This window comes from Girardinichthys multiradiatus, chromosome 18 (genome assembly GCF_021462225.1).
Source record: "Girardinichthys multiradiatus isolate DD_20200921_A chromosome 18, DD_fGirMul_XY1, whole genome shotgun sequence".
In the NCBI taxonomy this organism is placed as follows: domain Eukaryota; kingdom Metazoa; phylum Chordata; class Actinopteri; order Cyprinodontiformes; family Goodeidae; genus Girardinichthys; species Girardinichthys multiradiatus.
The window spans coordinates 4,604,506-4,631,227 of NC_061810.1; the positions used below are offsets into that span (position 1 = coordinate 4,604,506).

At 41.1% G+C, this 26,722-nt stretch overlaps 2 protein-coding genes across 2 annotated transcripts; both read right to left on the bottom strand.

The window, feature by feature from the left end:
• Positions 1–530: 530 nt before the first annotated feature.
• lyrm9 (LYR motif containing 9) lies at positions 531–5,660 on the bottom strand. The gene is made up of 4 exons (XM_047391629.1): positions 5,488–5,660; positions 1,781–1,915; positions 651–743; positions 531–572 (listed from the first exon to the last, which is right to left on the bottom strand). The coding sequence occupies exons 2-4, from the start codon at positions 1,904–1,906 to the stop codon at positions 558–560; spliced, it is 234 nt and encodes a 77-aa protein (XP_047247585.1). The 5' UTR covers positions 1,907–1,915; positions 5,488–5,660; the 3' UTR covers positions 531–557.
• Positions 5,661–9,079: 3,419 nt separating this feature from the next.
• LOC124884323 (ATP-binding cassette sub-family G member 4-like) lies at positions 9,080–24,455 on the bottom strand. Its single transcript, XM_047392190.1, has 14 exons — positions 24,083–24,455; positions 22,818–22,935; positions 21,983–22,115; positions 21,793–21,843; positions 17,940–18,085; positions 17,126–17,249; positions 16,862–16,976; positions 16,627–16,769; positions 15,146–15,244; positions 14,855–15,023; positions 14,629–14,729; positions 13,238–13,396; positions 13,027–13,145; positions 9,080–11,717 (listed from the first exon to the last, which is right to left on the bottom strand). Exons 1-14 carry the CDS (start codon positions 24,336–24,338, stop codon positions 11,492–11,494), a joined length of 1,959 nt encoding a protein of 652 aa, XP_047248146.1. The 5' UTR covers positions 24,339–24,455; the 3' UTR covers positions 9,080–11,491.
• Positions 24,456–26,722: the final 2,267 nt, after the last annotated feature.

Genomic DNA, 26,722 nt, shown 5'->3' on the forward strand with positions numbered 1-26,722 from the left:
GACAGCATCACTAAGAGAAGCAGCCATGGTAACTCTGGAGAAGCTTCAAAGATCCACAGCTCAGGTTGGAGAATCTGTTGACCGAGAACTAGTCATGCCTCCACAAATCTGGCCTTCCTGGTAGAATGGTAACACTATTCAAGGATGAAGCCAAACGTGCTGTTTCTGTCGTGGAGGGGACCCACCGAACAGGAAGAGACAGGTTCTGACATTCTGAGCCATCTCTTTAAATGAATTATTGGTTGTGAAAAAAATACCACCCAGAACACTTAGTAAAACATGTTAAACCATCTGTTATTTTCCTTCCAATGCACAACATTGCTGCTTTGTGTTGGCCAGTCACATTCAGTTCATTGGGGGTTGGAATTGTAGTATGACGAATATCTGAGATGAAAAACGTTAACATTGTGCACTAGAAGACCTCGAACACCTGAATGCCACACAGCAGCAGCTGCCTTGAAATAACAAAACAACCTACTTCATAATTTGAAAATTTATTGGAAACATTAGCAGAATATTTACATAATGTCGTATGTCCTCATGTCCAATGGAGACTGCTACTTCTTTGTATACTGTAAATAAATAGATAAGAATTTAAAATGGCAACGATGCATGTAACAAAACAGGAATGTTTGCTCTGCTACTCTTACTTGATGTAAAATCCATTCTGCATCTTTGATGGCTCTCTGGATGATCATCTGGATCCTCTCTGGGTCGTCTTCATCTGAGTGGCTATTGTAACCCTTGAAATAAACAGCAGAGGAACAGGTATTAAATCCAGCTGCTCGACAAAGTTTGTGTTTGCAATTAAGAGAAGGTTTTACTGACACATAATGACTCAGTTCTTGGTTTTATGTACACTGTAAACGCTGATTTCAACACAAAGCCTTGCAACTTGGAAGAGTAGGTTGAAGTGCTAAACAGGGACCGATTGGATTTGGACCCCTATGTGCCATCTCACTGATGATATGGAGGAGATCCAGTGAATTAACACAGATTGCAGACTGTCAGTGAGGAAGTCCAGGACCCATTTGCACAGGGGGAAGCCCAGTCCAAGAGTAGAGAGTTTACAGACCAGGGTCTGTGGGATTATGGTGTTGATAATATGGTGGTCATAATTGTGAAGTGAAAGGAAATCTATCCATTACAAATGCATATCTGGAAAATGTGGCATGCATTTGTATTCAGTCATTCTGAGTCAACTCTATGGACTTCAGGTAAGTTTCACATCTCAGGTTTTCACATCTAGCAACCAAAAAAGCTTAAAATCAGTCAGATGGGATGGAGAGCATCTGGGAACATGAATTTTCAAGTCTTGCCACAAATTGTTAATTTAGGTCTAAATTTAGACTGGGCCTATATAACAAGTATATACTCTGATCTAAACCATTCTATTGTCACCCTGGCTATTTAGGTTCACTGTCCTGCTGGAACAGGATCCACTTCCACAGTTTCAAGGCTTTTTCAGCCTTTAGCTCATATTTTTCCAGGATTCTCCTGTATTCAGGATGCTGTTCATTCACTCATGTTCTCCAACAAACCTGATGCCTTCACAGAACAGCTGCATTTGTACTAGGATTAAATTACACACAGCTGGACCAATTAGCTGACTTAAGGCAATTAGTTGTACTGAATTTCATTTAGACGTATCAGCTTCTACAAATCAGAAGACTTTTGGATATAACTGGTTTTACTGGATTCCATTCCATTTATAGCTAACGGAGTAAAGACAATATGATCCGCAAATGATCGGACCAATCAGAACACGTCAAAGGCTCACCTGTCGTATGGCATGCCGATAATGCTGCTGCATGGCTGAGGACGGTAACTGCCTGCAGCATCTCAGCAGGTATCGATAGAGCTGCACAGGTGTCTGGATCAGCTCCACTCCAACTAAAGGCGCCATTTCTTCTACCTTAACAGGACGTTAATGCAGGTACAGTGAACATAATTCATCAGTTTGATTTAGCATGACAAAAATGTATTGAGGGCTAAATTAACCACAGCAGAGATACAGAAAACTAAATTGTGACATGATGTGTAACCCTCACATGATCAACAGTTATAGAAATGTGTTTGTTTTTTCCAGCCAGTTATCTTACTGTGTTTAAATAAAGTTCCAGCATCATCTCTTTGACAAATGCAAATTCTGGATTCATCACTCAGTCCCTTTTACTTCTGTTCAGTCCGCAGGAACCTTGCTTTCTTCTGTTTAGCTGTAAGTGCTGGTATCTTTGGCTCTTCTGGAAGCTAAACCCATTTTTTTCAGACCATTCCCGACAGTTTGCTGACAAACAGTCTATTGTTTTGACCCATTTTGTTTTTGTTGTGTATTTTCCATTTTAAAGTCAGATTGCTTTGAGCTTTCTGTCCTGATGATTTGATCTCTTCTTTGGTCTATCTGGATGTCCCCCATGAACAATCGTCTTGTTTTGTCGTCACTGGCTGTGAATTTTTAATCCAGCTGACTAGAAACAACGAACATCTTCTGCCCCACTTCAAGTTGTTTTAAGGGGTTTTCTAATGTTTTAGCTGACAGCTATCTTTAAGGTCTGCACTTTGTAAATGACTTCCAATCTTAATTTTAGGAACACTTATTAAAACAGGTCAAGGATTTGCCCACACATTATATGTCAGGTTCAGAGTCCTCCGCCCAGCTTTGCTTTCCAAACTCTGAGCTTTCGATGGGTACAGCTTTTGTACATCAAATCAGGACCGCAATCACCGGCCAGCATCTGATGTTTAAATCTACAAGTCTGGATCTTTAGTCGTTCAGAAGAGCCCACAAACCTGATGTTCTCTGGCTGAGGTAAAAAATCTAAAATATTTCATTTCTTTATAACTGAGTAATAGGCATTAGGTGGTGACACTTTCTTAGTATGATACTCTGTTCACATCAAGATGTTAAACAATAATATAAAACATGATCAAACTGCTTTTATTTTAAACAGCAATTATTAGTTATTCCACAACTACAATAGCTGAACATATTGATTATTATAGTTACAATAATGTTATCTAGAACATTTATTTATGGTTATTTTAAATACTTTCTAGATTTGATAGTATTGCACCAGATCCTGACCATCTGATACTGTGATTCTAAAGGGTGCTGCTAAGCAGCTGAGCTAAAATGGATTTGGTCACATAGTTAATCAGAAAACAGAACCATACTGAAATTCAGAGGAAACACTTTGGACCTCAAACCAAACTATTACGTCATATATACAGTACAGACCAAAGGTTTGGACACACCTTCTCATTCAAAGAGTTGTCTTTATTTTCATGACTATGAATATTGTAGCTTCACACTGAAGGCATCAAAACTATGAATGAACACATGTGGAATTATATACTGAACAAAAAAGTGTGAAACAACTGAAAATATGTCTTATATTCTAGGTTCTTCAAAGTAGCCAACTTTTGCTTTGATTACTGCTCCGCACACTCTTGGCATTCTGTTGATGAGCTTCAAGAGGTAATCTCCTGAAATGGTTTTCCAACAGTCTTGAAGGAGTTCCCAGAGATGCTTAGCACTTGTTGGCCCTTTTGCCTTCACTCTGCGGTCCAGCTCACCCCAAACCATCTCGATTGGGTTCAGGTCCGGTGACTGTGGAGGCCAGGTCATCTGGCGCAGCACCCCATCACTCTCCTTCTTGGTCAAATAGCCCTTACACAGCCTGGAGATGTGTTTGGGGTCATTGTCCTGTTGTTGATGGTCCAACTAAACGCAAGCCGGATGGAATAGCATGCCGCTGCAAGATGGTGTGGTAGCCATGTTGGTTCAGTATGTCTTCAATTTTGAATAAATCCCCAACAGTGTCACCAGCAAAGCACCCCCACACCATCACACCTCCTCCTCCATGCTTCACGGTGGGAACCAGGCATGTAGAGTCCATCCGTTCACCTCTTCTGCGCCGCACAAAGACACGGTGGTTGGAACCAAAGATCTCAAACTTGGACTCATCAGACAAAAGCACAGATTTCCACTGGTCTAATGTCCATTCCTTGTGTTCTTTAGCCCAAACAAGTCTCTTCTGCTTGTTGCCTGTCCTCAGCAGTGGTTTCCTAGCAGCTATTTTATCATGAAGGTCTGATTCACACAGTCTCCTCTTAACAGTTGTTCTAGAGATGTGTCTGCTGCTAGAACTCTGTGTGGCATTGACCTGTTCTCTAATCTGAGCTGCTGTTAACCTGCGTTTTCTGAGGCTGGTGACTCGGATGAACTTATCGTCCGCAGCAGATGTGCCTCTTGGTCTTCCTTTCCTGGGGCGGTCCTCATGTGAGCCAGTTTCTTTGTAGCGCTTGATGGTTTTTGCGACTGCACTTGGGGACACTTTCAAAGTTTTCCCAATTGTTCAGACTGACTTTCATTTCTTAAAGTAATGATGGCCACTCGTTTTTCTTTACTTAGCTGCTTTTTTCTTCCCATAAAACAAATTCTAACAGTCTATTCAGTAGGACTATCAGCTGTGTACTGTATTCACCTCCTGAACAACACAACTGATGGTCCTAACCCCATTTATAAGGCTTGAAATCCCACTTATTAAACCTGGCAGGGCACACCTGTGAAGTGAAAACCATTTCAGGTGACTACCTCTTGAAGCTCATCAACAAAATGCCAAGAGTGTGCGGAGCAGTAATCAAAGCAAAAGGTGGCTACTTTGAAGAACCTAGAATATAAGACTTGACCGTTTCAGTTGTTTCACACTTTTTTGTTCAGTATATAATTCCACATGTGTTAATACATAGTTTTGATGCCTTCATTGTGAAGCTACAATATTCATAGTCATGAAAATAAAGAAAACTCTTTGAATGAGGTATGTCCAAACTTTTGGTCTGTACTGAAACTTCACTCTCTCTACTGTATATGCATGTTTCACCGGCCAACGTTACATATTCTGCTAAAGTCTAACAGAACATCTGTAGTCCTTCAGTCCAACGGCCCGCCGATAGCGCCCTCTGGTGTCAATTCCTAACCCTTACTTTATATGTTAAGGTCAAGATATAGAGAATTACTTTTGTTTCCATTACTTCCATGTTTTAACTGAGGGCTCGTTAGTTCAAATACACAAAATATTGAAGTAGCAATAACAAAGTTTTCCTGTAGTGTTTGTGTTTCAATATTAATTCCCTGACAGGCAAGCAAAACTACACTTTCTTTAGTTGATATAGGTTGAACAACAAATAAACTGTATTAATTATCTGTTATTATAAAGACCGTAGTGCAATCAACGCCAGATTTCCTTTTTCTTAAACACAAACCACGGCCAGTGTAAGCCATGGAAGGAGCGCAGTTTTAATGTCTCTCAGACACTATAGTCAGTCTGAAATGTACCGTCTTGACAGTATGCTTACGTATAGTTAAGTACCGTATTTAAATACGCTGGTATTGTGTTTACATGTGCATGCAGGAGCAATTTACACAACACTTAAAGTTACACTGAGATTACATTCCGAGCACGAACAGAACCAAGCTGAGCTTACTGTGTTCTGGACGGCAGACTGTCAGCAGATATCCAGCATCCTCATTAACTCCCCGAAGTCACACTGTAACGCTTTAAAACAAGATGCTAGGTTCAGGATTAGACTTCAGAGAGCATGTTTCTTCTTCTTGTGTTATGTGGCGGTTGGCACCAGCGTCAGGCAGCATTACCGCATCCTACTGGACTGGAGTCTCGGACGGTGGATGGACAAAACAAAAAACAATTTCTCATCTAGTCATATTCAGTAGATGAGGCTTGTTTGACAGATTAAAATGATTATATATTAAAAAAAAAACCAAAAAAAAAAAACCCTTTAGGCAGGTATTAAACTTAATTTTAATTAACTCCACATTTCTGTATTAAAAGTTTTTTTTTATTGGTCTGATGTAATATTCTAAACTTAAATGTTGTGTTTACATTAGCTGTAAGCAGAAAATCATCATAATTACCAGAAATAAAGGCTTAAAAACACCAGTCTGTGTGTTATTAATCTAAATGTGTTTGATTTAGGGAACTGAGTTACTGAAATAAATTAACTTTTAATTTATTGAATATGTATGAGGTGGGTAGAGGAGCTAGAAATTTAACTCAAGTAAGAGTAGCTTTGTTCATTCATTTTGAATTCTTCAGATTATCCAGAACCAGGTCGTGGGGCAGAAGCTTCAACAAAGTTGCCCAAACTTCCCATTCCTCAGACACCTCCTCCAGTTCCTCTGGGTGAAGCCCGAGGCACTCCCAGGCCAGCTGAGAGGCATAGTCCTTCCAGCTTGTCCTAGGACTTCCCTGGCTTTCCTCTCAGTGGGACGTGACAGAAACACCCCCTGGAACACAGCTGACTCCTCTCGATGTGGAGGAGCAGCAGCTCTACTTCAAGCTCCTCCCAGATGGCCGAGTTCTTCTCCCTATCCCTAAGGGAGTGCCCAGCCACCCTGTGGAGAAGGCTAATTTCAGCCGCTTGTATCCGGGATCTCATGACCCAAAGTTTATGACCACATGTTAGAGTAGACAAACCAGTAAATAGAGAGTCTCATCTTTCAGCTAAGCTTTCTGTCCACCAAAACAGACTGGCGCCGGTCTGCATTACTGCGGCAGCCCTGCCGGAGTTCAACATGTACCTGGAACAGATCCTACTTAAAGCCAGCAATGTGAACCACACTCTGACTGGATGGCCCATAGAAAAGGCGCTGGATTCTGTACTCCTGGAGCATGGAATTTGTAAAATTCCTTCAAAATAATATTACTCAAGTAAAAAAAAAAATATGGAGAATTACAACTAATTTTAGAAGTACATTGATTTTCAAAAAGGTTTCTTAGGTACATGTGCATCTAAAAAAAAAAATTGACATTGTGAAAAAGTTAAAAATTTTTGTCACTCATTTCATCAAGAGCCACGGCGTGCAGACAAATCCCACACATGGTGGGATTTACCTGGGCTAAGGAGAAAAAGAACTGGACTGTTGCTAAGTGGTTCAAAGTCCTCTTTTCAGATGAAAGTAACATTTACATGTCATTTGATTCCAGAGTCTAGAGGAAGAGTGGAGAGGGACAGAATCCACGTTGCTTGAAGTCCTGTGTGAAGTTTCCACAGTCACTGATGATTTGGGGTGTTATGTCATCTGCTGGTGTTGGTCCACTGGGTTCTCTGAAGTCAACAGTCAAGAGCAAACTGGCCAGAGCTGAACCACATAGTGAAACTATGGAGTATTGTCAGGAGGAAGATGAGAGATGCCAGACCCACCAATGTTGATGACCTGAAGCCCGCTATAAAAGCAAACTGGGCTTTCATTTCACCTTAGCAGAACCACAGGCTGATTGCCTCCAAGCAACGCCACAGTGATGCAGAGATTCATATTAAAGGAGGACCAACCAAGTATTGAGTGCATAGAAATGAACATACTTTTTAGAAGCCTGACATGACAGAGTCTTGAGGCTGCTGGAAGAGGTCTGGGGGCTATACTTCTACCACTTTTACCGGGTCACAGAGTCCTGTTTTATTGGTCCGGGACAGATTACCATATCAGGTAATGATACAAAACAACAAAACCGACACAATAAAAAAGTGTAACTATTTCAGATGAAACATTACAAACTTTCAATTTCCTTAAAAACTACAGCCGGTGTTGGACTTTCTTTTGTTGTGGCAGCAAAATATGACTAAAAGGACACAGCATTATCAAGAACAACTCCCAAGTACTTAGAACTATCCACTAGTTAAATGTCAGTACTATTACTATTGTTAGTGCAGGATGGGGGACTTCATAAAGTCAGTTAAGGGTTTGATCTTTAAAAATGACTCATAAAACCAAGGAATAAACTTAAAATAAATATTAAGTTAACAAATATTTAATGAAATACCTGTTAGCCAGCGTACTACCACAGTCATTGGGAAATAAAATATATATTCAATATTTCGGCCCTGGTTTTAGTCAATATGAAAAGATTTTCCACCCTCTTTTCAACAGACAGCCCTGGCTGAATGATAGTCAGATCTAAAATCTTTTTACAGTCTCCCTGATAGAGTCCAGTCATGTCTGTATTGTCTGCCCGGCCAATTTTTAAGTTCTTACTACCTAACTTAGCCTTAACCTTACCTGTATTTATTTTAGTTGTATATGTTTTATACATCAAACAGTTGGTTGTTTTTGCTGCTTAAGCTTATGAACTCAATGAGATTTACCAGTTTAAATAAAGGTGAGATAAAAAAAAAAGCAATTTAAAATGTCTTCTGAGTAATTGCACCACAGATGGAGAACGTCTGTTGTCTCTACATCTTTCCATTTCACTTTTATGCCATCCTTGGTGGCATCAACTAAACAAACCTTCATGCATCATCCAAGCGTCCTTGATCTCAAGGCTGCAAACTAATTCTCCTTGAAGTTTGTCTGGTAGAAAGTAGAATTTATCGTTTCATTAATCAAGTCATACAGCTCAAGAAGCAGCAACTCACTGTGGTTCCATGAGGTCCCAGAACCTTAGAAATTGCTTTGTAACTCTTTCAGACCGATAGATGTCAATGGCTTTGTTTCTCATCTGTTCCTGAATTTCTTTAAATTGGTGCCTGATGTGTTGCTTTTTGAGACCTTTTGGCCGACTTCATGTTGTCAAGCAGGTTGGCTATAAGTGGTTCCTTGTACGTGTCTCGCTGGCTAGTGAAATTGCTCATAGTTTTCCAAAAATAGGTTTGAATGGTTTAACAAGGGGAGGGTGGGGGCAATACTTTTTTACATGGGCCACCTCAGTTTTGGAGAGCTTGTTTCCCATAATAAATATTTATTTTTTTTGCATTTTGTTTTTAAGTTTACCTTTGATTTTAAGCTTTTTTTGATGATTTGAAACATTTTAGTGGGACCCAAAGACAAACACAAGAAAGCTGTAAAGGGGACATATTACTGCTGTGAAAATATCACTGTATGTATAAAATGACTTCCTACACCATTTGCATTTTAATTCTAAAACATTGCAGGATAGTAAACAGTTTGGAAATAGAGCACATGCATTTGTTCAGATCTTGAAATGAAGGCTCTTTGAGTAATGTACTTCTAACACATGTCTATGAAAAGATGATTTTGCATTAAAATAAAGCAAAAACTCAATGCATTTGTCAGCTTGGTGTTTATTTAAATATCCGCCCGTTTTTAAATCTACAGTACTTTTACTGGTCAAGTTGTTGGGATGTTTAAACCTATCACGATTTAAAGGTCAAGTGTTTAGGATACAGTGACATCTAGTGGAAGATTTACAGATTATCACCAAAGCTACAACAGAATTCTTCACCCCTATCTTCAAGGCAATATGAGAAATTAAAACCATACTTAGAACTGTACTGTCAGGATTCCATTTTTTATTTCAGTAAAAATGGTGTGTTTCATGTTTTCCTCTGCAAAAGTACATATTGAATTCAACCAAAAAAAAAAAAAAAAAAAAACTCAGTTCTTTCAGAACACAACAAATACAAATGACAAACTTTCACTAACTGTAAATAAAATATGAACAATCTTCCATTTACATTTAATTATCTTTGGCCTGTCTATAGTATTTAATGTCCTTTAAAATGTGCAGTCTAGAGGCCTAAAATGTATTACATAAAATTTCACATTAAACATGATAGCAGATAGCACCAAACATGATTATCAGCATGTTGTGTTTTTGAGGCACTGCAGGACGTACACAGACAACAGCAAATTAAAAAAATACTATTGACTAAATCATATTGAACATTTCGGAAAACAGGAAAAAAAAAATTTCTTCAGCACGCACATTATATTTCTTATTGATATTGTAACAGTAAGCTAAATTATGACATAGGCAATTATGCTATGAGGCTAACAATATGTCATAGTGTAAGAAAACAGCTAAGGCTAAATAATGGTTTTTGAAAGTAAATGTTGGTAGAAATCATCTCATCTTGGAAATAATATATAAATGCACATTTTAACTATCAGTATGTATGAAAACAATTTATATTTGAATTTTGTTTCTTTGCCAGAGGAATATGTATTACAAATACATTGTCAATCAAGGATAATTATAAGATCAGATATGTTATATAAATTTAGCACAAAAAGTAAAAAAGTTTGTGCTTGGTTGATTTTTTTCTTGTAAGATTGCTTCTTGGCAATAAATCTTATACCTTTGGAAAGCCATTTAGCCTGTTTCCTCTAAATGGTGTTACATTTATAAAGAAAACGCACTTGTAGGTTGAGTGCAGGTATATCTCAGTAAATTAGAATATGTGTTCTGTTGAGGCTCGTCTGTCAAATTGAAAGTACAGGTACAGGCAGCTATTAAACATAATTTTCATTAGGCCCACATTTCTGAATTAAATGGGTTTTTTCTGGCCCAACGTAATATTTCAATCTTAAATGTGTTTTCAGTAGCTGTAAGGTGAAAATCATCATAGTTAACTGAAATAAAGGCTTCGAAACATCAGTCTGTGTGTAATTAATCTATATAATGTATTTCACTTAGTGAATGGAGTTACTTAAATAAATTAACTTTTTAATAATTTTACATATAATTTTATTGAAATTAATCTGAATGTGGGTTGAACCAATAAGAAAATAAACCAAATCGCATTTTCTGCTTATGTCTCTTATTTTATGTTTCTGGAACCTGACCTGCAGACAAGTTTGTCAGGGCTTGGATTGGCCCAGTCTATACTCCCTGGGATTAGCTTGGGCATGCTGTTCATGCCAGAGTGACCAACTCAACCACATTGATTGACTTGCAACAAGTGCCATTCCACAGCGGTGTGTATCCCAAATGGGTCAGCATTGAGATGCTAGGCTATTAGGGCTATATGCAGTTCTTCCACATACTAATGAGACTCCGTTTGTCACATGGATAAATGCTACATTGCTGATATGTCTTCATCCAGTCTAAGAAACATTAAACTAGAGTCACTAGCAGTATAAAATCTTTGGTAATAGCAGAGAAGATATGGCAAGTTTTCCTTACATAGGGAACCATTACAGCACCGATTCATAAAGTTATTTTTTTAGCTGTATAAGAATCGTTTAACCAAACACACATCATTTTGCATTTTGAAACATTACAAAATAAATGTATGTGAATAATGAGGGGAATGCGTGAGAAGGTGAAGCCGTTGAGTAAAGGTGCAAAAAGATGATGAGTTGAAGTATTTTGGGTCAATCATCCAAAGTACCATGTAAAATACTAGGGAGTTGAAGACAGGTGCAGGCAGGGTGGAGTGGATGGAGATGAGTATGAGGGTGGTTTGTAACACAAAAAGTGTGGCTGGAAAAAAGGTAATTTTTCCCAGTGAATGTTCACAGACTTAGTGAAGGAGGGAGATTATGCACTGTTGTGTCTCTTAAAGACAGCTGCTGTAAGAACAAGTCCAGTCTAATACTGAATTGCCCTAAAAAATTGCTCCCATAAGTATACTTTCTAATCACTGAATGGCTAAGGAAAGAAAGCAAACTTCAGTATGACATTCTATTCTCTGTGCACAAGAACGAGTCAAATGAAGAGGATATGAAAACCTATATCTCAGACTTGACCTTGTAGCGTAGGACGAGGTAGGTGGTCAGTCGAAGGATGACAAAGAAGATACCCAAGACAATGAAATCAATGTGGAGCTTTGCATCTTCCACATCTAATAGCTGCAGAACCTCTTCAGGCTGTTGGAACTTACACACCTTCCCAGGACACTCCAGCTCTGAGCGGTTCATCCCATAGATAGACAGTAGCACACCTTCAAAGCTGTACCTGTAAGAGGGATACAGACACTGAGGACTTAACCTGTTAAACCCGAGCAGTATGGTGTGTTTGATTTTGTTTTGTTAATCACAAATAAATCAGTCATAGTAACAGATGAAAGTGTGCTTCCACTTGAAAAATATTCTTCTACGTCTTACCTTTGCACAAGTACCAAAAGTTTGTATGTAGACTTTATAACTGTAGAGCTATACTTGATTTATTTCAAGTAAGTAAGTAATTTCAGACGGAAATTGCTTCTGGTCTCATAACATGCAATCACTGGTCGATGTGACATATTCTTATATTGTCTTTTAGAGGAACATGTTTATACCAACAAGGTGTGTTAAAATATGTCCTAATAACAAACAAGGAACTGCCTCTGGTCTACATTCGGCCCGAAAACATTTTAATCTTGAAATTTTAAAAGCAAAACAAAATTACAAACTAGAACTGAAGAGGCAAATGACAACAAACAAACTTGGTTCAGAATGAGGTAGTATGAAAACTCTTGCAGGCCTTCACAATACACAAAGCTGCACCTCATTTTAGATGGTTTTATTTCTGACTCTTTTCTGTCTAATTCCTTCCATCCTTCCATCCATTTTCTATACCCGCTTCTTCCGTACAGGGTCACGGGGGAGCTGGTGGCTATCTGTGGGTTCCCTCACAAACTCATTAGTTTATTGCTTCCTTTTTCTCATTAGATCTACAGTATTAGTGCTGTGAGCGTAGCCAGTTATGCCAACTCCTGTTCAGATTTTCCTTTTATAAGCAGAAACTCAATGTTTACTGTAGATGCATCAGTCCACCCATGACTGGTCTCTGTGAAAAGTATTGCTGATTACTAGACACAGTGTTTGTGGTATTGACTAAAAAACCTTCAGTCAGTTCTTGTGCTGTTTATAATGTGAAAACTCATTGATGGGTTTTTTGTGTGTTAATTCAAGGGTTTCTGTAGCGAAGCAAATATTTATACCAGCATGTTTTTAGCCATGCATGTTGAAGCTATGGCAATATCTAATGAAAAGTGACTTATTCGAATAGCTTTAGGTGTCACTAGAGATAAGATTAGGTACACTAAGAATAAGACCTTTTGAAAACACATATATGTTGTGTATTGGCTCAAAATAATAAAAATAAATAATTTATTTAAATTAATGTACTAAGAACATCAACATATTTATATAGAACCAACAAGAGAAAGAACAAAATAAAACAAAATAAAGATAAACAGTTTAGCCATATAGTGTGATCATCTAAGCCTTTGTGAAATTAAACTTTGATTATGATAACCGTGATATCACCCAGAATTACACACCTGACATAGGACACGTAGGAGCTCCACTGCAGATAATTAGGGATGGTGTCGAAATTCACAAAGAACCCGGAGAAAAGCAGCACTGGAATCGCTGTGACAGGTCCAATAAATGTTGCTACCTGTGGAACCATGCAGAGGAGAGAATATGTTTTATAGGCACGCGGTGAGCCAAGAAGTCCCACATTTTCCTGAGCACAAGAAATCATGGCACCTGAAGAGAGGTGGAAGCAGCACCAACCAGCAGGCCTAAGGACTGGGCCACCAGGGCAGTACAGACGGAAAGGGCTATGAAGAGCAGGTAGCGGGTGGCCTCAGGAGGCTGCTCTGTCATCCAGTAAACAATGCTGCAGTACATGATGGGGCAGATTACCTACAACAAAGAGGAAATCTTGATGTGGTTAGAAGAAATCTTTGTTTATAATCAACTTCAATTTTTTATGTTAAGATTCTACAGGATATCGGAACAGTTCCTCCCAGGTTTAGCAAAATCAGAAGAGACATTCACTCCTTGAATCTGGAGATCTATCACTTACTGAAGATTTTAATGCTGTTCTAATGTAAAACCTCACTGATACAGAAAATAGCTACCTTCTTCCCACAATCACAACTTTCGCAACAAAGAGCATCATTGAAGTGTGTCTGGTTCGCTGCAGTTAGTGATTGTAGAGGAGATTTAACCTTTGAGTTTCTGACTGACCGCTCATTAGTCCAGCCAGCAGATAATTTTTCCAAGTGCATCTCACAACATACAGTCATATGAAAAAATTGCCTCACAAAAAAGACTGTAGGTACATATTTGGACATATGAATATTCAGTATACATTTTAACAATGCTGAAAAATATAAGAAATATAAATGAATGATAGAAATGACTGAATGACTGAAGTTGTTTTAACCATAGAGGGTAGCATTTGCTCTCAGTAGTTAAGGTGTTTTAACTTTTGCCTATTGTTGATATCTTTTGTATAGTGACAAAAACAAGATTAATTGTTGGTGTGTTCGTGTAATAAATCACTTTGCTTTACAGTGAATAAAGAGATATTTAAAAAAAACAACTAGATAAGACATTGATATATGGACATTTCTAGTGAAAAAACTGAATATTTAACAGGGTGTTCCAACTTTTTCATAACTGTATCTGTTCCCCCCATTTGTTGTTCAGCATTCCTACATAAAAACCCAAGCCTTATCAGTTTGTATAATGTATCCATGATTAAAAAGGGTTGATGATCCTATTCAAAGTCTAATTGGGGATGATGGAGAAGTGTGATGGGAAAACATTCCAACACAGACCAGCAGCAGCAGCCAGGGCTGTTGACACGGGGCAGGTTGGTTGATTGGATGATTAGGGTGCATAACAGAACCAAGTGAGCTTATACAGTGACCTGTAATTACTGACAGCAGCAGAAACTAAAGAGAAAGTAATTAGCTGAAACTGCTAACTTCACCAACACTGGAGGTAACATAAAGGGGAAGCAACTGCAAGATAAAATACAAAGGGAGCACATCAATGCCCTCGACTAAGACCACAGTGCAGTGTTAAAGTTTATGCTGTGTAGCAGGCATTGAACCAGTGTACATATATCAAAGTGGCCAGCTCACCTGGAATGGGATATCAGCCATGGTTTTGGCCAGGTAGTAAGCCTTCAGGCTGTACCAGTAGTTAAGATGCTCCCGTAGGAACACAGACATCTCCAGAGGAACTGTTGGGTGGATTGTTACAACGTCACACACATACATCTACAGAGACTACATAAATGATGGATTACTGACAATACTGACTTTGGATGGCAACAAAAGAACCTTACATCCTCCTAATAATACTCACATGTCAGCACTGTTGGCATGAGTGCTCCAAACATGAGGAACAGCATAGAGAAGAAGAGAAATCCAGTGTTGTTAAACACTTTGCTGGCATCATTGCCAATGTTCAAATAAAGCAAACCTATTATTACACCAATGGTGATGTGGGAGATCAGTCTGAGATGTGTCAGAACCTGAGAACAGAACAATGGGAGATATCTCTTCCAGTCTCATGTCACTTACAGTAACAACCTGATTGTTTCAGATAAGACAATGAATTTTATTAATGAGGTAAGGCAGTAATACCATCACATACCTGATCTCGACATATAGTTATTAAGGTTCTCTTGAAGAGGATGCAGAACTGTGTGAGTGTGCTTGTGGCAAAAGTATGGCTTTCTATGTGTCCAATATTCTGGAAAACACAGAAAGATCACTTCATCATCAGCATCACATCAACATTGCACAAATTCAACACCACATTTGAAGGAAATCAATCAATGACTTGAACAAATGCATAATCAGTCAGGCAATTCATTGTTGGATAAAGACCATTTAACCTATGTAATTAATGTCTCCTAATTTGAAAATTAGAACATAGATTTTCCCAAGGTTTTGACAAGCTTTGAGCTATTCTTCCTGGCTGAAACACAGGTAATTGTTTTATTTAATGATGCATATTACCACCAGTCAATGTACCATTAAAGGGGACATATCATGAAAAATCCACCTTTTTAGCTCTTCAATACGTTTTGTCGTCTATTAGAGTCTGTAGGACTCTAGTGCAGAAAAGATTAATTTAGTTTCTCCAGGTGATGTGTATGTATCTGTATATCTCATATTCTGTGTGTATCATATTTTTCAATCAGTTCAGTTTCTCTATCAGTATCAGTATCCCTATTATCTGTAAGGTTTTTCCAACTGTTATGTCACAGTATTTGCTACAGAACAGCTAAACAAGGTCATGGACTTCCTGATAACCATTTTCGCGAATCTGCCACTTTCATTTTTCGCTGTGATTTTGTAATCTAAGCTCTAGTGTGCTGAAGCTGCAAGTCTAAATGTTCGGTTGTAGGGTATGTCAACCCACACCCTGCCCCCAGCATCAGAACCTCTTCAAAGTTCCTGGTTAAATTAAAATTTTTATGGAAATGTTCCCACATCAGTGGGGAAATTCCTATCCATCTGCCTGAAGCATTTCAAGGATGAGTTCTTCAGCAACCTCTGCCAGCATCAAGAAGAATTTGATGAAAGACTTCATCTGATTAAGGGGTCAGTTTCTTCTGTCTATAGAAATGATGGACACAGCAAAGCCGTAAGCTGAAAATAATGCTAAAATGACAACAATCTTTATTTTAAACATGAATTTATTGTGTGTTGATATGACATCCTGACCATTGTTCCGATAGCAGTAGCATCGTGCCTTCTGCTTCTGTTAGTGCTGTTTGCTCCTTGAGAACATAACCATACTGCATGTTTTAAGTAGCATTATTACATAAACAGTTTGGTGTTGTTTTTGCTAGCGGGGTGTGAAGTGCCTCAACAGCACTTAAAGAAACTGCACCAAAGTGAGTTGCTCTCAGATGCACCTCAGAACAGGGGTAAAAGAGGGGCTTGTGAAGTTACAATAACAAAGAATTCAGACCAAATCATTGCAGTTCAACTTTATATAGACTACAAATGAATGATTTAAATGTGAAAAGGAAGGATTTAAAAGCATGATATGTCCCAATTAACATTAGACAGCAGATAATCAAACCTTGTTTATGCAAAAGCTGGACATTATCTGCTACCTACCATGGAACTGCTTGCTGCACAAACCAATGTCAAATTGGTTTCACAAGTGTTCTTCTTGTGTTCTAAGGCACACATTCCACCTTGAACTGCCTCAAAGAGCACGGGGTTCAGGTCCCCATACTCTCCTGAGGCCACCTCAATAACTGAATCAAAAGAGACCAAGATAGAAACAAAGTTATTGAATTAACTGAAACAAGTTCAACTGGTACAAAAATTGGTACAAATGTGAACCCACTAAAGTCAGCAGGGTTGTGATAGGTTGGGCAGTAGAGACCCAGCGTCTTCATGTAAGGAATAAGGAATGGCACTGACCCTTTGTAGATGCACTGACCCTGACTGAGGATGTAAAGCTGAGAAACAAAGATAGATTAATGCAAACAAGAAAAAAAACTGACGGAAGCAGTTTGTCTTGAAATGTTGACGTGAATGCGTTAAGCATTGCCATGCTGACTGGCCTCTCAGTTTCTCATGAAATCACTGAAAGTGTACAGATACACACCATGTCAAACATCTCAAACAATTTGGCACTTGGCTGGTGAATGGTGCAGATAATAGTACGTCCTCCGAGAGCCAGGGAGCGCATTAAGGACACCACTTGGTAGCAGGACACACTGTCTAAACCACTGAAACAACAAATACAAAATCCACGAGTACCTCAGAAGGAAAACCTTATTTGACAGTAAACCTGCTTAGTCACTTTGGTGAAGAAACTAATTGTAACATATACTATATCGGAAAGGCATTTTTAAATTTCTCACACCGTCTATTTTCACAGGAGATAGAAGTTAAAGGTCAGTGGACAGAAATATGGCTAAATGAATGTTTGAACATGTAGACAAGTAGATTACTTTATTTAGGGTTACAGCTGTGATACCCAAGTTGTTACTTATTAAAAAAAGACTGCGGAAGAAATACAAAGTATTCACATTTTGTGGTGGTTGTGCAGGTTGCTTCAGAATGCAAAAGAAAAAAAAACTGAGACAAAACAAAAAGAGTAGGCAAATTATTGAAAAATGTATTTAAACTCAACAGGCTTTTAGCACTTTTTTATAGTTACATCGTTGTTTCAATGGAGAATTGTTTCAGATTATTGGTCAGAAATGTTGCTCTGCTTTGATGGTTCATAAACAGTTACTTAAAGCTGTGTTTAGAAGTTATACCAATGCTATTAGGACATATGTTTTCATGTATAATAAGAATAATAAGGCTTAACTTCTACCACACAGTCTGCTCTATTGTCTGCTTGAACGCAAAGCCTGTATGATATCAATTTAGTATTCTGTACAGTGAAACGGTGGTGTACATTTTTGTACCTGGTGGGTTCGTCGAAGAACATGACTGGAGGGTTGTTGACCAGTTCTAATGCAATTGCCAGACGTTTACACTGACCACCAGAGAGGGAGCTAGTACGAGTGTGGGCACAGTCAAGGAGCCCCAAGGCAGTTAGAATCTCATTCACCTGTGTGGGGAACATGACCATGAAAAAACAAGGAACAATAGAGGAAAAAACTTCACATAAGCAAAATCAATTTTTGTATTGTTTTTGAGGGTGATGAAGAAAAACATGAAAATGGCAGCACTATGATCCACAACAGAGTATGCAGAAGGGAACAGCTTTTGGGTAATTTCTTCTTCTGTTTGTTAATTTGGCATCTCTGGTTGTTCCCCCCTACTTGCAAAACAACAAGCAGTTATTGCCTGGTTATATTTTTCTGATAAAATATAGGATTGTAGGACTGTGTTTGCTATGAATCAGAAAAAGGCGGACCCAAGATTCAGCCAGACACAGTACTGAAAGTTTAAAAGGTTTATTCAGCCACAGGAAAACGTCACACAGGTAACACTCCTCACAGCTTTCAGGAATCACTGAGGCAGAAAGAGGGATTAGTGACTTGTAGTCTCTCCAGATTTTGCAGGGATCAGAAAAGTCACTAACCTGCTTTTGTCTTGAGTGGAACTTGAAACCCAGAGGGGAAACCTCAGTGGGCGGCAGGCGGTGATCTCCACAGCACAGGTAAGAAGTGACTCCAGGCTGAATAATCCGAGGGCTAGGCTGGCTCAATAATCCAAGGACAGAAACAGGGTCAACGATCGGAACAAGAGGCGTCAGGCAAGGGGCAGGCAGAGGCATAAACCAGATGCAGGAAAGAAGGTCGACAACAAGAATCCAAATAGTCCGGCAGGGAGCAGGCAGAGGCATAAATCCAAAAAGCAAGGCAAGGTCAAGAACGATGATCAGACAGGAAGGAACGCTGGATATCTACTCACACAATGGCTTTCAAAAATCTGGCACCGTCTGCTTGTCAGAGTCAGTATATATCAGGGAAGACACAGGTGCTTGGCATTCCACAGATTGCACTACACTGCAGCAGCCACCAGGTGCATCTAATCTGCTGATTGCAGCCAGGGAGACAGGGTAGAGCAGACGTGCCAGAATCATAACACTGTTATTATCTAACCTTTGTGACTGTCACATATTTGGACAGGTATGGGCTGAACCTGTTTCTTGTTTATTTAAAGGTGTACACCCCCTGTTTTTCTTTCTTTGTACAAAGAAGACATTCAAGATAGACTTGACAAAGGAATCTTCGAATGAAATGTGATTTATCTGTAAAAAACACTTGATACTGTATATAGTGATGTCAGGGTTCACCATGTCCACAGCAGCTTTCCCTGAGCCATTCACGCCAGCTGCAGCCTCGGTTGAACTTTGCACGTCTGCACCGGGTTTGACTGAGTTCTCCGCAGGGTTTGGCTCCCGCCAAGGAACACACCATTTCCGAAGGGTAGTCCCTTCCAAGCAGGTTCGGATGGGCGCCTCCTACTCCTCTACGGAGGGCCGGTCCGCCATGGCCTGCTCGCGGATGCCTCCCCCTGAGTTGGTGAACTGTCACCCAGTGCCCTCTGGTGGTCATCAGCCTTCAGTTAGGCCTCCAACTCCGGCATGGGTTCTGACAGGACTGGAGTGCATGAAGTCACATTGCTGCGAGTTTGTGCTCATTTAATGGATCATCCACAAGATTTGGATTTGGTGCATTCAGTTCTGCAGGCTGAGTTTCTTGCAGAGGGATGGCTCGACGCTCCAGCTCCAGTCTCCGCTGGAGGCTCCTTCGACCCTCTTCTTGTGGCCGTTGGAGCAGCGCAGAACTCCAAGTATCCTGTTTCAGAGCCTCAGGAGCTACAGCATCCAACCAAGGCTTCAGAGTTTCCTGAGGGGTCGGAGGATGGACCGCCTCAGATCCAAGTGTTCAGAGAGGGATTCAAGGATGAACCGCCTCTCATCCAAGTTCCAGTGTTTAGAGAGGGGTTCAAGGATGAAGCGCCTCTCATCCATGTTCTAGAGTTTCGAGAGGGGTTCAAGGATGAACCGCCTCTCATCCAGGTTCCAGAGTTTTGAGAGGGGTTCGAGGCCGAACCGCCTCTAATCCATGCTCCAGAGTTTCGAGAGGGGTTCGAGGCCGAACCGCCTCTGATCCATGTTCCGGAGTTTCGAGAGGGGTTCGAGGCCGAACCGCCTCTAATCCATGTACCAGAGGGGTTCGAGGCCGAACCGCATCTACTTCCTGTGCCAGAGGGGTCCGTGGGTGGACTTCCTGTGCCAGAGGGCAGTGGGTGGACTACCTCTGATTCTAGCTCCAGGGTCCAATGACTGTGTTTCTGGCCTGCCTGACTGTGTATCTGACCTGACTGACTGCGATACAGGACTGACCGACGTTTTGCCAGAGGCGCCAGACTCACAGCCAGACTCTACGTTTGACTATGTGATACCAGACTCACAGCCTGACTCCACGACTGACTATGAGGCGCCAGACTATGAGGTGCCAGACTAAGGGGCACCAGACTATGGGGCGCCAGACTATGGGGCGCCAGACTATAGGGCGCCTGACTCTAAGCTCCAAGGTTCCTCTACTCGGCGCGGCCGACCTCTAGACCTCCTGCTCCGAGGGTCCTCTACTTGTTGCCTCCGACCTCCTGACCGAGGGTCACCAACACCTACGCCGGAGAATGACTGAGCACTGCCTTCTACGTCGCAGACCTCCTAGACACCGGCTCCGTCATCGCAAACCTCCTGATCGTCTGCTGCTTTGTCGCTGGCTCCTTCGCTGCATGCCTCCTGACCGTCAGTTCCTTCACCGCTGGCTCCTTTGTTGCCGACCTCCTGATCATCAGATCCTTCGTCGTTTGCTCTTTTGCAGCAGGCCTCCTGATCATCAGCTCCTTTGTCGCTGGCTCCTTCGCAGCCGGTCTCCAGGACCGTCATCTTCTTCGCCGCCGGCCTCCTGCACTTTTGTTTCGTTCTAATTGTGGATTATGGATTCTGGTTGTCTCCCCTATGGGTAATTTTTGTTTTTTGGACTCTTATAGCTTTGTTCTCTCTCCTGCCTCCTAGTGTTTGTTGCTTTCTTTCCCCTCGCTCTTAGTTCCTTTAGTGGTTGGTTTCTTATTACTTTGTATGGTTTTCTTATGATTATGATTATGATTATTATTATAGTTCTCTTTATATTTATCTTTGTCCATAGTTTTGCTTAGATTTGTTTCCCTGAGTTTTGTTATTCATTCCTTTACTCATAGTTTTGTTTTGTAGTCAGTTTTCCCTTTGGTTATGTTATAGTCTACCTCCTCTTATGTTCCCTTTGTCTTCCAGTCTGGTCACCATAGCAACCACTCATATTCCCTCAGTTCTCTACAGCCCGGGCCACAGCTGATTCTTGTCTCCTCTGATTTCCTGCCTCCCTGTCTCATTGGTCCATACTCCACTTCCCTTCTGTTTATAAGCTCTCTGGTTTTCATTGTTCCTCACTGGTTCCTCCCGTTCACTACACCTGATTAAGTTCAGTTCGTGCTACGCTCCTGCTCTATGAATTCATGTAAGTTCTGGGCTCAACTCATGTCAATTCCTGCAGTGACTTATGCTACGTTTTTGGGAAACCTTGAATAAAGATGAAGCCTTCCTTTAACATGCTGCTTCTCAGCTCTTATCTGCATATTGGTCCACTTAAGCCGCAGAATGTGACAAGTGAAATGTTTCATGAAACAACCCAGATGCAGAACAACCGTGTGACCACACAGAACCTCTTCAAGAAGGCTGGGTTTCAGATTCAGATTTCAAGGGGAAATACTTTTGTTGTGTACTTTAAATCGATTTATATCCTGACTTTTACTCACCAGCTCTTTTTTCACTTCCAGGGTTTCATCCAGCTTTAAGTTGGCTGAAACCTGCAGCAAATAGTAAAAATATGCCTTCATCTTACATTTAATACTTCCTGAGTAGGGATGGCTAGCTCTGTATGTACTGCGCTTATATGAAAGGGTTTAATTTCAAATGCTATTACTAAGATGTTCCATCACAGCTTACCATCATAGCCTCCCTGGGAGTGAGGTGTGGCAGCAAAATGTCCTCCTGCATGATGTAGCAGGACATTTTCCTAAATGTCCTCAGGTCTCTGGGTTTCCCATTTACCAGGATCTGACCCTTCATCCCTGTTTCCCTGAGCAGCGTGAATGACACACACCAGCCAGCTCAACAGGGTACACAAACTGAACATATAGCATGATACACAACAGGAAATAAATTACACAGAACTGCATGCCATTTTCACACAGGACTAAGAGCATGCAAAAGAACAATCAAATTACTTATACCCAAAGAATGTTGAATGATTTTAATTTCTCCACTGGAACTAAAACAGGTGGTGAGGACACAGAAACCTCTGTATAAACAACTATACAGGCAAATTCCTGGATTCTGATAAGGCTTTGAAGACAACCTAAAGTGCAGATATGATACATGTGTTATGTCATGTATCATTAGTAATCTTCTAGTGCATTACTGCTACCTTATTTAGTCTATCCATTATGCTAGTGCTTCACTGTGTTTTGACATGCTGTGATTGTAGGGATATGTGGAAGCATTACTGTAAAACAGTGCTGCTGACCTTTAGAACATGGCGATGGTGAAGGGGAGCTTCTAAGGGATACGGATAACATCATTGAAATATATACTTGGTGAACACAAAGAGGATGGTAAAATCAGGATTGTCCTCCACTAAAGATTTTCCAAATTTTCTGCAATAGAGCTGCATTCGAATAGGTTGTAGAGAATTCAGCATGGTCTTAATCCTGTTGGAAGGGCATCTTAGCTTCACCCTACTTTATAAAAAAGCAACAAAAAAAACACCTTGTCCTCTTACCTGTATCCAGCCAGAATGTTCATTAAAGTGGACTTTCCGGCCCCAGAGGGCCCCATGATACCTATCAGCTCTCTACTGCCGAACCTCCCAGAAAGTGACTTCAATAAAACTTTGAAACCTGGAAAAATCAGATCAAGCTTTTAAGACAATTATTAAAGACCATCTGAATTTTAATGCAAAGTACCGCCACTGCAACAACAGCCCATGGAGAAACATTAACCAGCTCAGCTCCACCATCACCGCTCAGCCGATTCAAATTACCCCACATCCAAAAAGAGGACACAACCCCCCCACCTAACGTGCTGCAAACCCTCCATGCCACCCTCCAGCCTGCCACCACGATCCCCCTTCCAGACACGACAGCCAGCGGAGCAGCACACCCCCAAGCCCTCCAACAGCAGCCCCAGCCCGCCGGTCCATGAGAGAGAAACATGCGCTAGCCAGGTAATCCAGCACAGCCGAGCACAACGTTGTAATTGAAAGTGTTTAAATTGTACAGTACAATTGAGGCCCAGGCTGCCATGGGACCATGGAGATGGAAAATCCCCACGGGACACCAATGACAAACCTGCACCCTAAGGCCCTACATGAGTGGTAGTGTGATGGAGCGGGTAGAGGGAGGTGTCCGGGATGGAGAGGGAAGAACTGGGGGACAAAATGCTCTCCCAGGGACCCGGCTTACCCCGATAGGCACCCCCGTTCGCCGAATTCCAACAAAGGAGGGAGGCAAAGGCACATCCACCGGGCCCAAGGCTAGGGACAGGCCCCAGGCCCTGAAAACCGACCGAAAACTGGGACCAACACATCCAGCTTCATCCTCCACCCCTCCGGAACCGCCCAAACCCCATTCTCCAGCCCGGACACCCAGTCCCTTGGCCATAGAAGCCACGACCCCCAACGAAGACGAGCCAGCCAGAAGTGCACAGCAACGACCAAGATTGTGGCCCCACTCCAAAAAAAAGAGCAGACCAGCTGGCCCAGCGCAACAAGAACACGCCAGACAAAGGAGGCAGAGCAAGCAGAGCGCCCAGGCCCCGATGTCCCCCAGCTTCGCACTGGACCGCAGCCACTACCAGGCCAGCGGGGCAACAAAACACACCCCAGGCGGCTGCCAATAAGCCACACCCAACCGAAAACGGCAGGCCCACCCAAATAGTAAGGCACCTTTTTTATAAAAATGCTCCAATGGCATTTACCTGTTTGTCCTCAATAAAATATCCCCGAAAATACTTCATAAATAATATTAAGTAAAATATAGAAATTACCTGTTCTCCTCCAACATGGTCCTTCTCGGATGGTGTAGGAGACATCAATGAACTCCAGATCCACGGATGAGCGTTTGGGTATGTGGGGAAAGCACTGCCCATCTGTAATCTGGTTCTCTACCTTGCTCAGATGGGCTGATATAGGTGGCTCCAGCTGCAGCTGAGACTGAGCTAAAGGTTGGCTGCCTCCGTTACACACTACAGTCTCCTCCATGGGGATACTCACAGAATCAGATTCCAGTGCCTTATTGTCCATATCAGCTCTTTGGCTATGGGAGAGGTGTTAAGATTAAAAACACAGGTAATTAATTCTTCATTATCTACAGACATGTTGCAATTTACACATGTGCCTGGGGATTTGGGGCTGGGCTTGTAGGTCTAAAGTTGAGATGAGGCTGAGCCGACCTAATATTGCCATCGGGCTTAACACTGCTGTCATTCTTGGATTGTGGCCCAGATCTATCCACCAATTCAAAACCAACAGTCCTATGTTGCTAAGAGTCATATTTGGACAGATTTAACTCTGGAAGTTTAGGTCTACAGCTCAGAAATTAGTGCACATGCAAATATAGCACAAACATACCACCAGGTAGACCTTGTTCAGAGCTTTCTTTGAAGATGCGGCTTCCAGGAGCTGCAGCATGGAGATCACTGGTACTTGTCATGGTGATCACTGTTAGTGGACACCAACATTAATGGAAGTCATTAAGCCAATGAAGGAGGGAGGGCTTTAGGGCTTTTGTGGTTGCGGAGGCAGAAAATAAAACATCAAGGGATTTGGAGGAGCTATGCAGAACGACTTTTTGTTGGCCTTGAAGCTGTTCAACAGCTCAGAAAAGGAAAGCAGGGCCCATGTGCGCCCAAGACAATGCTTTCTCATTCCAACTGGCTCATTTTGCACCAGACCTTGTGTCTTTCATCCTAGCCATGGAACAGTAGGTCAGAATTTTACCCTAGTGAAATTACTTAAAAGAGGAACTAAACCACAAATCAAAGTTTTTTGCAGATAAACTATATAAACTGGGTCTTAAGTGAGCTATCTTTATGTTAATAATTATTTTGTTTCAACTGATAAATAATAGTAGATGATGACCAGTCTTAGAGTAATACAGTTGATTAAAGTGAGACGTAACCCAAAACCAACTGCAAATAAATTGTATGAATTGTGCATTTTTTTTAACTTGTATAATTCTGCAATATTTGTCCTAAAACCATCTTAGTGCTGCCCTCTTTGGGTTGAATGGTGGTTACTGCAGTTGAATTTTTCTATTGAAAATGGTACAGCTAGTTACATGCTTACGTCACAGCCTCGTGTTCGGGTAAAGGAGGAAAAGATAAGCTACCAGCGTAGCTCTGCTCAGTCTCCATGTTTCAATATGTGAAATTAAGCTAGCTGCCACTTTCCCTCATCCTCCTGACCACACCCCATTTAACCCTCTCCGCTCATCCTCACACTTGGTCATGACCCTCAGTGTCTCAGGCCCCGCCCATTTTGGTGGCATTTTTCAAACTTTGTCTGCGTGCGGGGTTATGCTTTTACATCGGCTTTAGTTTCACTTTAAGGGGTCACAGGAGTTTGGTTGACGAGTCTATATGTGTTTTGTGGATCTGTAAAAGGCTTAAAATTTTTCCCTGAGGCATTTTATGGGTGTGCTACTGGACTGAGGTTATTAACCTCATAGTCCAAGAACCGTTTCCACATTTTTGGAACCAACTCAGAGCTTGCTCCCAAATGCCTGTTCCATTCCTCCAGCACTGCCTCTTGTTTAAATCCAGTTTGTGGTGTTCATGAACAAGATCTTGAGGTGTAGTCATGTAGTTGAACCTGTCTAGTTTGGAAACCTTATATTTAATGTTGGCAAATGATGTGTTTCTGTTGGCATATTCAGGCAATGACCTTCAGTATGCTCTGGAGTGGTTCCCAGGCAATGTGTAAAAGGCCAGAATGTCACTCGGCTATTCTAAATCTAAGGACATATCTCTGTACTGGAAATATGTGAACTCCACCCTCTGGGTTGGGGGTCAGTCTTTGTCTTAAGTGAAGATGTATGTGTATAGTGCATTTTTTTTGGTTACAAGTGGTGGCAGGATGAAGTGGGAGATAAATAAATGCATTACTTGCCACATCAGCATTGCTCAGGCCTACTATGGATTTCCCTTGATTTGTCAGTCTGTCTATGTTCCACCTCCTACCTGTGTCCATTAGATATGGATTATGACTAAAAGAACATGATAGCAGAGAAGTGGCTGAAATGAGCTTCCTCGATAGGGTGGCTAGGCTAACTCTTGAATATAGGATGTAAAGCTCCATCATCCAGGAGAAGCTCACAGTAGGACTGCTGCTCCTCCAATTTAAATGGAGTCCGCTGAGATGCTTACAGGCATCTGATTGGGGTGCATCCTTTAGAGGATTCCTAGGCATATTAGACATGCAGGGATGTGCCTGATTAGTAGAATCCGCAGCTCCTTTTAACAAATGTGAGTCACCAGATGCCATAGTATTGTAAGGATTATGATTATTGATTAATTAATATGCATCAAGAATTATAATTTGTTGGACCACTTGTTGCTGAATATTGGACTACTTGCACAGACACCAGGCCTCCTGATGCTTTCGGCCATTTTGTATCCAGGACAGTC

Excerpts from the sequence above, each read along its gene's own strand:
- lyrm9 (XM_047391629.1), bottom strand. The coding sequence starts at position 1,906 with ATGGCGCCTTTAGTTGGAGTGGAGCTGATCCAGACACCTGTGCAGCTC. Across the intron at positions 744-1,780 it reads ATCGGCATGCCATACGACAG|GGTTACAATAGCCACTCAGA; the intron begins GTGAGCCTTTGA and ends GTTTATTTCAAG.
- LOC124884323 (XM_047392190.1), bottom strand. The coding sequence starts at position 24,338 with ATGGACAATAAGGCACTGGAATCTGATTCTGTGAGTATCCCCATGGAG. Across the intron at positions 16,770-16,861 it reads TCACAACCCTGCTGACTTTA|TTATTGAGGTGGCCTCAGGA; the intron begins GTGGGTTCACAT and ends CTTTTGATTCAG. Across the intron at positions 14,730-14,854 it reads CATGCCAACAGTGCTGACAT|TTCCTCTGGAGATGTCTGTG; the intron begins GTGAGTATTATT and ends TCCACCCAACAG.